Source organism: Pollicipes pollicipes, unplaced genomic scaffold (assembly GCF_011947565.3).
Source record: "Pollicipes pollicipes isolate AB1234 unplaced genomic scaffold, Ppol_2.1 Scaffold_1600;HRSCAF=1878_pilon_pilon_pilon, whole genome shotgun sequence".
Classification (NCBI taxonomy): domain Eukaryota; kingdom Metazoa; phylum Arthropoda; class Thecostraca; order Pollicipedomorpha; family Pollicipedidae; genus Pollicipes; species Pollicipes pollicipes.
In genome coordinates, this window is record NW_023595962.1 from 5,200,814 (window position 1) to 5,214,341 (window position 13,528).

General features: G+C 53.6%; 1 protein-coding gene across 1 annotated transcript; it reads left to right on the forward strand.

Annotated features, from left to right (window-relative positions):
- Positions 1-4,565: 4,565 nt before the first annotated feature.
- Positions 4,566-10,048, forward strand: LOC119090440 (F-box/LRR-repeat protein 2). Its single transcript, XM_037213250.1, has 6 exons — positions 4,566-6,888; positions 7,321-7,512; positions 7,681-8,235; positions 8,504-8,684; positions 9,363-9,493; positions 9,898-10,048. Exons 1-6 carry the CDS (start codon positions 6,843-6,845, stop codon positions 9,966-9,968), a joined length of 1,176 nt encoding a protein of 391 aa, XP_037069145.1. The 5' UTR covers positions 4,566-6,842; the 3' UTR covers positions 9,969-10,048.
- The last annotated feature ends 3,480 nt before the right edge of the window (positions 10,049-13,528 follow it).

Genomic DNA, 13,528 nt, shown 5'->3' on the forward strand with positions numbered 1-13,528 from the left:
GAACGCTTACCAATAGTTACATGCAAGCTTTTCCCGTCATATTTGATTATCTCAATATCTTAAATGCGGAACATTCCATTCAAGCCATGCATAAAACACCGCCAGGACACATGCCAAGTAAAACCTGGAACGATCATTACTGAGATCACGCAACATCATCATGTGCAGTACGCACAGACATAAATATTTGACCGCTTGGAAAATCTAAAAACTGAACTTTTCACGCGATCATTTCGATCTGTCGGCAAAGGACCCTCAGCCTCTCCATTGGCTCCAAGTCAGGCGCGTATTGCATTTGTAGCGACATCTGATCGTCACAAAGGCCACCAGCGGTGATAGCAGTATGCGATAGATGTCGAAGTTAATTAGTGTTTCGAAGCGGCGGGTCCGTCCACTGGTGCAAGCAGAGACGGATCCAGGATTTCGTTAAGGGGGGCACGCAACATCGTGACACCCTAAAGTTTGTGGTCCCCCTCCAAAAAAAACTGCCTTCCGGATGTTACCTTTCAAGGCTAGTGCTACGTCGTATATATGTATGTATTTACTTTGTCATTTATCTAATAAATACGGAAACCCATCTTACTCTGCACAACCTTATAAAGCTAGGCATGCTCGCATTCACACACATAAAGCTCGCTCATATTCTACAGGTCATTTTAAATGCTGTATTTTTGAGGCTAAGTGTTTGGGAGCAACAGGAAAACAAACTTGTGTTGGCTGCTAGCAACCATTTAAACCAAGCATGGACTTGATTGCTGGCTTATGCATTTACGACTAGCCGGCTGTGCGATCTTATCAGCTGATGGCTGATGACTAATGCAGAATATTTCCTTTGTTATTAAGTAGCACAACATAACCTTGCGTTCAAAATATTTTACGAACGTGATGCACTAGTATAATGAGTGTCACGCACTCAATAGCCAATTGAAATGACACATACGACGTCTGCGCATGTCTACGTGCGGCAATAGCGCGTAAAAATTCATCGGCGCATATTCGACTGCTGCTCTCAGACGAAGGCATCAAGGCCAATAGGGACGGAACATGAGCGATCATGGGTGTCGCAGCAGGCCAACCAAGTGGCTCCCGTCAAAGGGTGTAGGGTTTTCAGAGCAAGCAAAAAGAACCCAACACCAGCGTGGTGGGCCCCTAAGCGATTGGTAGTGCTTCGGCAGGCTGATATATAAGGCCCCGGCCATAGCACACGACCCTCTCAGCAAATGGGAATTATCCAAGACCATAAATTAATACCCCGGTGCGATCAAGCGTGCACGGGCAGGTTAACAGCAAGAGCCTCGATAGGCATGAAGAGTCTTTTGCAAATGAGAGCAAAGGGAGAGAGCTCTTGATCAAAGTAGAGGGCCCCTGAGCATCGAGTGTCTCCGTACCTCACCTTATAAGAGCCCTAGCAACAGCACAAGGTCCTCCAAGCAAGGAGAAAGAATCCGAGACTTATATGACGGGCCCCTGAGAGTGTGCCCTGGCATATGGGACCCCCGGAAAAAGTGTATGGGGCCTTTCGGGCAAATGGAAAGAATCCGTGGAGGAAAACCTGATCGATCAATAGTGCTCAGGCTCAGGCTCAGGATCAGATAGCGTCCCAATAGCACATTGGGCCCTATGAGAAAATGCAAGAAGGTCAAGGGCAGCGTGGAAAGTTCCTTAGCGATCAGATTGGCCCGGCAAGTGACTTATAGGGCCAGGCAACCAGCAGCGTGATGCCTCTAGATAGCGCAATGAGGCCCTAAATTTCTCCCAAGCAGCACTTTCTCAATCAGCGAAGAATGAAATTTGCTTGCTTATGAACTTTTTGGTTTTGCTAACCATGGTTCTTGGTCGCCTGTAGCCCCAAAGGCATCCAATTTTGTTGTGTTTTTGTTGTGAGAAAACTGAGTTCGTCCGGCCGGTTATGGGCCCCTTCGGAGCCTTTAGGTCACCTTCGGCATGGTCCATAGGGCATGGTCCCGTTCCTCCCCCCCCCCCCCCGACCTTCTGCATCCGCCCCCGGCCCGAGCAGCTGACTGGTTGTGGCCCGCCAAGAACATGGGGCACCACCATTTAAATAAGAAAGGGGTTGAACGTCAGCGACGCAAGAAAGTACGGGCCTGACCCTGTTAAAACAGGAAGTACCCCACGACGCATGTGGGGGCTCATGATATCAGGGCCGAACAGTAAAGATAAGCTTCCCAAAAGAGCGTACGGCCCCCATTCAAAGTAAGGTATTCAAGATCGACAGAGAAACCCCCGAACATCCAGGGCGTCAGAGCAGGTAAGCATACAAGCCCCCGTCAAGAGCGTACGTCCCTCCGTCTCAAATAGGAAGTACCCAAGACCCATGAAGAGTGGCCGCCACCGAATGATCGAGTGTGGCCCGAGCAGGCTAACAAATAGGGCTCGCAACCAGAGCGTATGTCCATCCATTCGATTTGGAAAGTCACCGAAGACCCTATGTAAATGGCCCCAGAATGATGGCATATGCCCGCGCAGCTTATCAGAAGGGGCCCGACAAGAGCGTAGGGCCCTCCATTGAAATAAGAAGTATCCAAAACCCAGTGCGGCGGGCCCCCGAAAGATAGAGTATACCCGAGCAGATTATCAGGTGGGCCAAACAGGAGTGTAAGGCCCTAAATTCAAATACCAAGACCCAATATATAGGGCCCCCAAACAAACCAGTGTGGTCGAAGCGGTGGACAGGTAGGGTCCCAACAAGTGCGTAGGGCCCTCCATTGAGATGGGAATTACCCAAGACACGATGTGGAGCGCCCCCAGATATTCGAGTGGGCCCGAGCAGGTTAACAGATGGGGCCTCGACAAGAGCGTAGGGCCCTCCATTGAAAAGGAAGTACACAAGACCCGATGTAGAGGGCTCCTGAATGATCGAGTGTGCCAGAACAGGTTAACAGATAGATTCCTAAAAAGAGCGTACGGCCCTCCATTCAAATAGTAAGTATTCAGGATCTAATGCAGAGGATCCCCGAACGATCCAGTGCGTCAGAGCAGGTTAACATCGAATATGAAATACTCACAACACGATATAGAGGGCCCCGAATAATCGACTGCACCAGTGTAGGTTGACAGATGGGGCCCCGAAAAGGGCAGAGGGCCCTCCGTTTAAAAGAAAGTATCCAAAACCAGATGTAGAGGTCCCCCATTACCGAATGGGCCCGAGAATCTTATAAGAAGGGGTTCCGACAAGAGCGTAAGGTCCTCCATTCGAATAAGAAGTACCCAAAACCCGGTGCGGAGGGCTCCCCAGAGATGGAGTCTAGCTGAACAGATTATCAGATGACCCGACAGGAGCAGAGGGCCCTAAATTCAAACACCAAGAAACAATGTGCGGGGCCCCCCGGGCAATCCAACATGGCCGAGGTGGCAAACAGAAGGGGCGCCCGACAAGTGCGTAGGGCCGAATTCAAATAGCACGTGCCCAAGGCCCAACGTAGAGGGGCCCCGACGACCGAATGTGCCCGAACAGGCTATCAAATAGACCCCACAAGAGCGTAGCCCCTCCCCCCTCCCATTCAGAAAAGAAGTGCCTAGGAGCCTTTCTGGCGAATGGAAAGAATCCGTGTACGGGCCAATGATTGACAAGAGTGCCCAGGCACGCTAAGAGGAAGGGCTCCAACAACAGCGCAGGGCCCTCCGAGCAAATGCAAAGAGATAAAGGGAGACGTGGAACGCTCCTTAACGATCGGGATGATCCTGTAAGTGGGCGTGTAAGCCCCGCAAACAGCATGGGGCCTCTAGACAATGTAATAAGGCTTAAAATTTCCAGTTAGCAACTTTTCCAATCATTGAATGATTTATTCAACTTCTCATAGCCCCTGCAGTTTTGCTCACAATTGTTCTTGGTCGCCTGGAAGTCCAGAGATGCCCAGTTTTGTTGCGCTTTGTATTTCAAAAACTGCACCTGTTCGGCCGGCCATGGGGCCCCTTCGGAGCCCAAGGGAGAGGGGGGGGGGGGCGTGGATCCCGTGCCCCGCTCTGGATCCGCCCCTGGGTGCTAGGGCCGTATAGCTGAGTGCTGTCTCTCTCTCTCACCCCTGCCCACCTGCCAGGGGTTACACCCATGGTTGCCATGATGGTCTCGCACGCACATTGCAGACTCTTCCACTCGCGCTAAGTTCTGATCAAATGACCTATGCCACTGACAGCCTCACTTATCTTGATCTCCCAGGGGCGTCAAACTTTCTAAGTGACTAGGGGGAGGGGGCTGATGGCCCAATAACCTAATTCCTACCTGAAGTTTTGTTTCTCAGCTGACTGATCCCGCCATATTTTGATAAATGCCTAATTTATTGCTGTGGCCAACTGCGCTCCTCCCCCTCCCTTTTGGCGAACGGTCAACATTAGCTCTCCTGGCAGCACACCAAACACGGACCATAAAAAATGATGCATTGATGTACCTGTCTCAATGTGATGCAATAATTGCGACGGCTTGCTAATGTCACGGTTGCATACTCCTACAACACAAAGGGAATAGGGACATCTCGGACCATTATGATCAAAACTGCAAGGCATTTTAAGTTGTCGTGCCTGACCAGTCACAGATCACTCCCATGAAATCGACGCTCTACCAAGAGCTGGCAGAACCTTGGCCACAAGCCTCATGGATTACGATTATTGCGATGAGCCTTGTGAGCTTCGAAAGATCAAGGGTCATACTGGAAGCGTTTCTCTTCAGCCGCGATGAACAGCTTTGCGTGAGAAACTATGGCTTGGCTGGTTTTGGCATTGTAGATCCTCCTGGCTCTTCCTTACGTACGATGCCTGCCTATGTTATCGGTCATGGCGGTTTGTAGACTGGTTAGCCGGCTATCGACTACTTCGTCAACTGTAAGACACATGACTTGATGTAGTGCCATGGATGTGATGTTGATTCTCTTTGCTGTTGTCGTGTGTTGGCACTTTACTGAAACATTAGGCAACATGAATTTGTAAGAACAATTAGCATACACAGAAAACAGCATCGATTCCCGAGAAGCTTACCTTGGTAATTCGAGAGTCCTGAGCGGGCGATTCACGAGATGCGGGGAACAGGACTGTACGTCACTAGCACCCAATCCCACCCAACCAGCCACAGCCTCTCCAACCTCTCCCTTTATATCCAAGATGACCTCCACTGCCAGTGCTGTTTATGTCAAAGCACATGGGCCGTAGATATGTCCACCGGACCTTCTAATCTAGTCATGAGCACACGACAGTCGTGGCCATCACGGCGACCAGGAGCGCAGCCAGAATTTTCGTAAGGGGAAAGGGTGCAGGGCCGACATAGGGGCCCTGGCTATAAAATGTCCTCCCCCTAAAAAGCATAACTGATTTTTGCCTTCACCCATATGTAAAAAAACACGTAAGCCACCGCAAGGTATCTTTCTCGTTGCATTTCGAAGTGAGTAAACTGAAAACAGGATTTAATGACTACATAGAATAAACCACCGGCACTTTTCAGTTTACAATGGTTCAGTGGACTCTTTCTGAACCAAGAGCAGCGAGTGGCGTCTAACGCTCAGGTCTTTTGTCGGTATTTTTCTGGATTCTACAGACATACAGAGTCGTACCGAGGTCAAACATTTCCATTGGTATGGTCTACCATCATTTAGAATCGGATTGTCCTACATTATGCAGCATATTTTTGAGTATGCGCGCTCGCGTGTCAAACACCCGACGCCCGGCGTTCCAGTCTCCTTAAGCCTCGCTGCGTTTTGTCCCGTGACTAATGTCAGGCGACGGACAACGTGCGGACGGAGGGTCACGTTGGTCCGAGAGTATCAACGTAATAGGCCCTGTGACATTCGAGGTCCCGTCCCTGTCCATGTTCAGTAAGCGTTCCCCTGGCTGACTCGAGGCCCCTTGCCGGCACCGAAGGCACTGTGGGCCCCTGACTGACACAGGACCCCCGATAATTCCAGTGGCTGCTACCAGCGCCAATCTCGGGCCCGGGCCTTTTTCTTGCTTGAGAAATATGTTCCCAAGGCCCATACTGACACGCATCCAACCGTTCTGTGCTGGTGGTGCCTGTCTAAAATAGGCGCCCGCATTGTCACAAGGTGTCTACAATCGGCGCAAGAGGCCCACTGACTGACATTTGAGGGCCCTGTCCTTGGAGCCGGGGTTCTTAATGTCACCTGCAGCAAGCACTCGTGCCCTCCGAGCCCTCCATTCGCGCCGCTACACCCTGTGAGCTGTGTGGTCTCCTTGAACACTGCCCGTGACCGAATAGAGGCACTTGCCGACAAAAGCCGCACTTTTAGGCCCTGTAGGCCCCGAACCAACCGTGAAAGGCCTTCATTGACTTAGGGGCCCCGACCTATGCAAATCGCGGGCCGCGGACTTCCTCCTGCACGGGAAATGGGCCCGCACGTCCCGATCAACACGGAACCGACTGTTCAGTGTTGCCAGACAATTGTTCCTCCCCCTCCCGCACATTCCCTCCCCCTCCCCCCTCTTAACCCCTCAAGACCAAGCCCTCAGGACCACCCCAAGTAATGTTAGTGTGAGCCGTGTTTGATATTTTGCCACCACACGCCTCCCTCTTGAAGAAGACCAAGCCTACAGCAAGCGCGAGCGTTGAGCGCGTGACGTATTGTTGAAAGCTGTGCTGGCAAATGTCAGAGAAATAAGAGGCAGTTTGAGAAGGGCGGTGGGGTAGGAGAGAGGCAGAGCGTTCAGCTTGTACTCGCAATCTGTTGTAAATGCCATCTTTAAACGTGACTGCATTTTGTATAAGTCGTGATAAATAGTGCAAAAGTTTTACTTAGAATGCAGACGCAAGTTTTTACGCGTTGTTCAAGTGTGTACAAACCGAGCCCAACGTATGATTTCTAAAGAAGTCGCAAAAAGATATGCCGAAGATTACCCTGCTTACCCTCCAGATCGTGCAACGTGAAGGTAATGATCACGCCAAATGGTGGACTGTTGTCAGCTTCAGTTTGGGATCATTTGCTATACTACTTTCGCGGGCCACATTTGCGTTACGGACTGCTTTGTCGTCGCAAGGGTCCAGACTTAAAGCCCTCCAGTTGTCGAATTGTTGTGTTATTTGTCTATGGGACCGCTTGATGCGGATTGTTTGCGCCGGCGATCCGAGCAGGTAAGACAGCACCAGCTGCCAGCGACCTGGCCGCCAGCCGCAGCCAGCGTAAGATCTCCTACTCTCACAGGGAAATGGCAGTGACGTGTGTTTTCAACTCACTGTCACGCTTGCGCGACAAACGTTGCCGCTGGCTGGGTGTGCTGACCGGTGGAAATGTTTTTGTCGCACATGATCGTTGTCTGCGCCGCTGCGGTCCGCTGTACAATGTGCTCTGTCGGTCCCGGCAGTGTCGCGTGGCTGGCGCCAGGCAGTGGACGACAGCCTGGGGCGCCGCCACGACCTCCACCTTACCGGAGACGACGTGAAGCACGCCAACGACGAGCGCGTGGGGCGGCTGATACGCCGCATGCCGTCCCTGCGACGGCTCACAACCTACCATTACTGCTCACTGCCGGCGCCGTTATCCGTTGACGTCGTCTGTGAGTGTTTTGTGTGTTTTGTCAGTGTGAGTGCGACAGACGCGTCTAAAGCGTTATCATTTAATTGCGCATGCCTCAGTCGCCGTGTTATCAGACGGAGTCTGGGAGCGAGGGCAAAGGCTGCAGGACGCAGCGCTGTCTCAAACTGAAACCCGTGTGTCGTTCCAGCCCGGCTCTCAGGACACCTGGAAAGGGTGGATTTGTTCCACTTCGACGCGGCCCCACAGCCTCTGGAGAGGCTGTGCTCCAGGTGTCCCCGGCTGGGGGACGTCACGCTGCCTCCCGGGTCTGCCGAGCGGTGCGCGGAGGCGCTGCTTCGCCGCCTGCCGTCCCTGCGGCGGCTGGACGTGGCGCGGAGCGACGTGCGGGGAGAGTGTTTATCGCTGCTCCCCGAGTCATTGGAGGCTCTCTCGGTGGCCTATTGTCTACATCTACAGTCGGCCTGCCTGCGTCAGCTGACCCGCTGTCCTCGGCTGCGGCGGCTGGACGTGTCAGGTGTGGAGGGGCTGCAGGCGGCAGACCTGGCGGCGGTGCTGGCCGGCTGTCCACAGCTGGAGCGGCTGACGGCGTGGAGGCTGGAGCCGGCGCTGGAGCTCTGCCTGCCGCCGGCCGGCCTCCCCTCCCTCCGACACCTGGACGTGACGGACTCCGGTGGAGTCACCGACTCCACGCTGAAGCGGCTGCCCGACCTGCTGCCAGGCCTGCATTCACTCAGCATATACGGTGAGCATATTCCACATCACGCAGTTTCCGTGTATTCCGTAGTGGCAACACGGTGATGGTGCAGCTGAAGTGACGCATTAAAGCCAGCTGTTCCATATCAATAGGACACGCTCCCGACCCCGCATGCCGTGGCTCCGCCATGGAGTTGCGAAAGGCGGTGTTGTTTACAGCACCAGCGGTTCAGCCGCTGTTCATGTTCTGACGTCATCTGGCGATCACGTGACGGTGCTGATGCATTGGACCCGGTCCGGCTTCTTGTGTGTTTCAGGGTGTCGCGGGGTGACGGTTGTTGGGCTGGACAGCCTGCCGCGGCTCAGGCAGCTGCGTCAGCTGGACCTGACCAGGCTGTCAGCTGTGACGGACGCCACACTGGACCGGCTACACGGGCCGCGTCTGAGGATGCTGAACCTGACCGAGTGCGTCTCTTGTTCAACAGATGGGGTCACACGGTGAGCTCACCGGTGGGGGACGTGACGAAGGCGATTAGATGAGGAGCATTGCAAACTGGCGGCGTTTCACGTGGCCTGGACACCCCGGGAGGCTGCCTGTTGTTGTTGTTTAGCTCTCGGCGTGTTTCCTGCCCAGCCGAGCCCAGCCGAGGCAGCTGATATGTGACCTCGATCAGTAGTCTAAGCCTGGCCCAAGACGGGCCGGTGTTGAACGGCCAGCGAACTGCAGCCTTAATGAACCAGGCTGTGCCCCTGCCTGCGGTGTGCTCGCCCTGTCCCCTCCGCGTCGCCATCCCCCCGTAGGTGTGACCCGGTGCTGGCCCATACCGGTGGCCGTAGAGTCTGCTCCTCCGCAGCTGAGCTCACCGCGAGACAGCACTTGTGCGTCCCGCTCCCAGGGCCGTCACGTGGTGCAAGCCCCATGTGGCCGGGGTGTTGCGGCCGGGACGGGCTCTGACGTCACACCGGGCTCCCCACTGCGTCATCCGTCCAGTCAGAGCCGGCTGCAGGGGGCGGCACCCGCTGTTACGGCGGCGGAAGCCTCGCAGGCTAACGTCTGCTGACGCTGGCGAACAGTTGATTTGGCGCGTGGCGCACCACGGAGCACGTGGGTGGTGCGCCCTTTGTTCCGCTGTGTGCCGGTGTTGTGGGTGTGACGTGTGCTGTGCTCTGTTGCAGGCTGGTGCTCGGCTGTCCGTCACTGACGGTACTGGGGTGGGGGTGGTCTGACCTAGACCGGACCAGGTCCCTGGTAGACAGCCTGGTGCGCCAGCTGCCCCCGGACCGTGACGTCACGCTCGAGGTCAACGGTAGGTGGATGTCGCACCCGCTCTCCTCCGTGTCGACGGATGGAGCGAACTGAGCGTTCGTCGCTCCGTCAATGGGATCGTTGATTATGCGCCCCAGGCTATTTATCGGAGGCTGGAATTGTCGCGCCAAGTCTGGTCCGACGGCTGAGCTCCGAGTCAGCTAACTAAGCAGTGATTGCACGTTGAAAGTGCATCGCACCGCATCCTCGTCGGGGATACGTCTGGGTGACCGTGTTACCTTCCATTGTTACACTGCACCCCCGGCGGTCGCTTGTTCACGTGGCGCCTGGGTTGCCGCGGCGAGAAGACGGAGCGCACGACCCAGTGCTGCGGTGACCGGTGTTTGTGTGAGCCAGCCGCCGTGTGTGTTCGGTGGCTGATGTCGACCCACGCTCTGCCGGCAGCCGGGCATCTGCAGCGTCTGCCGCCGCTGTCGCCCGGCCCGCTCAGCCTGAGGAAATATAAGCCATGGTGAGCATCACACAGGCCACAGTGCTGCGGCCCGGCCCGGTCAGGTGCGCCGCCACCGTCCGACACGCCACAGCCACGTGTCACCGGCCCACCGACGCACGCGACTGGCAACTGGCGACTGGCGACTGGCTGGGGAGAGGCGTGTTGAGCAGCGTGTCTGTGCAACCGGAGCTGTGCGGCAGTCAGTTGCTGACGGGCGGCTCGTTGGCGAGGTCTGACTGTCACTCGTGTCGTGTCGCTCGTGTCACCGGCCCGTCCGCAGACAGTGGTCTGCTGTCGCCTGTGCTGGTCTGCGGGCCGCCCGCCAGTCGCACGCGCACGGAAAGCATGACGTCCGATGGCCGCACATCACCGAACACCGCACACCTGCGTCCCGTCCGACCGCTGGCTGCCTGACACCACTGGTGCAGCCGTCGCACACATCTGACAATGCTGCAGTCACGGCTACACGGCGATAGTGAACACACGGCAATGCTGGAGCAGCAGCGAGACGAACCCGAGACCCGCAGCGCGTTAACTGGCCTCCCCGAGGCTGTTGACCAATGGCCGCCGTGCTGCCGATAGCCGACGCCCTGCTGTCCTGTGATTGGCTGAATTACCAACGACGCTGGCCGTCAAGCCTGATGTCATTAGTTTGCAGCTAATAGCCGGTCATTCATTGGCTAGCCTTAGAAATTTGGGCGGAGCCACCGTGCGTTTGCAGTGTCGGTCGGTCTGTGACCGCGGCAAAGCGTTCTGATGACTGATAATGGCGGTCAACGCACATTGCGTCCTATTTCGTGAGAAGCCATGACCCCTCCCAGCGCCTGTGCACGAAGTGTGTACGGGCAAAGTAACAATAGCAGTCGCTTGCCATTTGTTCTCGGTAATATGTTACACAAATCGATATGTAAATTGTGCATGCCTAAATCAGTATTTTTGGGTAAGGTAGCATACGGGCTCTTCCCTCAGAATAGTTGTCCAATTCAACGCTGCACCCGTGACGTTGTGTGGAACGAAACGTCTCACGATGTCTTAATGTGCTCCATTCACCTTTTAACCTGTGGCACAGAACCTATGGACTTGATTCAGGATCAGCAAGCACTAAACACGCCAGAACACAACGTTGCCAAACTGGGCGCCGGGCGACGTTGACAGAATGGCGAGGTGCCGCCCGTTCATTGGTCAAGAGAAGCCGGCCCGGTGGAGACCGACCAATCGCAGAGCGGTAGACTTCTTCGGGTGTCGGTGGAATTATCTCGGCATGTTTCCTGCGGAGCTGCGGAGCTATCGTCCATGGTCCCGGGTCCCATCAGGCTCCACTCATCAGCCGTCTCCTTACATGCCCTCAGCTACAGCGCTGCTCCCTGTTCCGTCATGAATCGCCGAGTCCAGACAGCGTATTGCAAAGCTGCCCCCTTTTTAGACTAAATAACTGCCCGCCCCGCAATCCATATTTGGAAATCTTGTCCCCGCAAAAAATATTTCCAGGAAAAGCTGGCTGTGCCTGGAAGCACGATTTCTATTATTTGACGTGTTTTATGTTTTAGTCAGTATTTGAGGTGCACCAACTTATGTGTAATGAAGCATTTAGGCGTGAGCTCTGTGTCGCGTAGTTTCTAGTTTCTAGTTCTAGTTTCCACCCGTTTCTAGCATACGTGTGGTTCAATTACACCAGAACTATTCTCTTTTTGACTTCAGACATCCTCTGGCTTAGACACGGAGCCTCACTTTCCCGGCGCCAAAAATGTATTGTTTGAGGTGAGCCAAGATGTGACCTATATCCAAAGCTCCATTTCCAAACCTGGACCACCTTTGTCCGTGACGTATTATGTAGGTACGTGCCTAGACAATGCATTAATCAGTGCTGTTGTGCAAAATGTTTATCGGCTGAATGCCGATGCCTCGTATAACCACGTTTACCCACTAAAGTTGAAAGAGCCTGCATCATCGACCAGCCGCTCGTCTCAGATAGCAGACGTGCCAGACTGCCGGCAAAGTGTCCCATCTGCGAAGGGGTACCATCATCAGGCACATTTTGTCACCACGGCATGAAATGGCTCTGACTTGGGTGGTCACCTAAAGAACAAAATAATTGCTTGCCTGTTCAAATACAGCGTTGATTACATTGGAGAGCACCGAATCGATGGTGTATTGAACCAGACAGTGCTGGCTCCCACTGTGTCCTTTTTTTGCAATGAATTACAGCGAAAATAGTACATTTTATCATTTTCGCTTTCAAAAGAGCTGACCAGGTGGCTGGGGATCCTATTTTTTGGCCAAAATTTTCCTGCAGGCTTGTAGACATGTAGACGTAGACATGTAGCCGTAAATTAAGGCACACAGATTTGATGTTACCACAATAAACACTGCCTTCAGTAAATATGTGCACATGTATGCATATACACATATGTAAAGTGCAAACGTTCGTGCATCTTGATTTGGTGTCGACGTCGTGACGTCACGCTCATCTGCGGTTCAAATATCCGCGACATTGATCTACCTCTGAAACCAATTACAACACATTCCAGGATACGTACGTGGCAACTGTTTGGGACCGGCCTAGTCGATTCTGGCCCGTTGAGGCGAACGGCTGAGGCCCAGCCCCAGTCGAATCTAGTCGCGCGGCGTTTCAAAGCGTCTGCGTTCCTCTCCCCGGAACGAGTGGGCCGGGACATAATCGCCTCGTTTACGAAAGCCCTTCCCGACCGCCCGCTGTCACAGGTCAGGGTCGACCCGCTTGGGTCACCACGCGCGGGCCGGACGAGTGCGTCCGCGTGCGTTGGTCAGCTTTCCAGAATGAGAGCTTGCAAGATGAATGGCTTAATCCGCGCCAGGCCGGGGAAGTCGACTTTCCTTTCCATTTTTCGAGCGTAGCTCAAAACGGAACGCTCGCAGCATCACCAAATTTTTTGTACCTGTATGTAATTTATCAAGTTTACATCCTTTGTGCAAATCTAAGTTTTTAATCGACGAATGTTAGTGACCCAAGGGAGGTCAACGAGGTGAATCTGTACAAAACTTATGCCAAACATAACTTGTTGTGAACTATTTACCATTTGCCCAAACTTGCCGTAGTTATGTAACGTGATAATTCCTTCAGCATGTATATCTAGTTAGGTAAACTTATTTGTTTCACCTACGGCCTCGAAAGCGGTGGGGCCATATCAAAGTTACCCGAACCAAAAACGGCAATGCAAAGTTTGGAAATAGAACTATCCGGCTTCATAATGAAATTTACATTGCCGGTGCGCTAATCTTGCGCATCTCCGGTGCATATCAAAGCAGTGGGCAGTGTGCAACCGTTTCATTGGTTGCACACTGCCCATTGCAAAACTGCCTGTAAACGAAATGGTGCCATCCGACGCCAAAAGAAATAAAAAGATCCGTATGGATCTTCGCGCAAAGCGTGGAATTCAAAGATGGAAAATACTGTGCTACAATAATATGGCAGCCTATGAATGCATCTCAACAGCCCAGATCCTATCCAGCATAACGGACGGTCATAATTCGATGTACGTTATGCCAGCCAATGCCAACGTAATTCATTGACCTGAAGAGCGAGAAATAAAAATGGTCTTTAAT

What these genes read in the sequence shown, in the direction of transcription:
- LOC119090440 (XM_037213250.1), top strand. Translation starts at nt 6,843, where the DNA reads ATGCCGAAGATTACCCTGCTTACCCTCCAGATCGTGCAACGTGAAG. An exon ending in TCAACAGATGGGGTCACACG is followed by an intron (nt 8,685 to 9,362) that starts GTGAGCTCACCG and finishes GCTCTGTTGCAG; the next exon opens with GCTGGTGCTCGGCTGTCCGT. An exon ending in CGTCACGCTCGAGGTCAACG is followed by an intron (nt 9,494 to 9,897) that starts GTAGGTGGATGT and finishes CTCTGCCGGCAG; the next exon opens with CCGGGCATCTGCAGCGTCTG.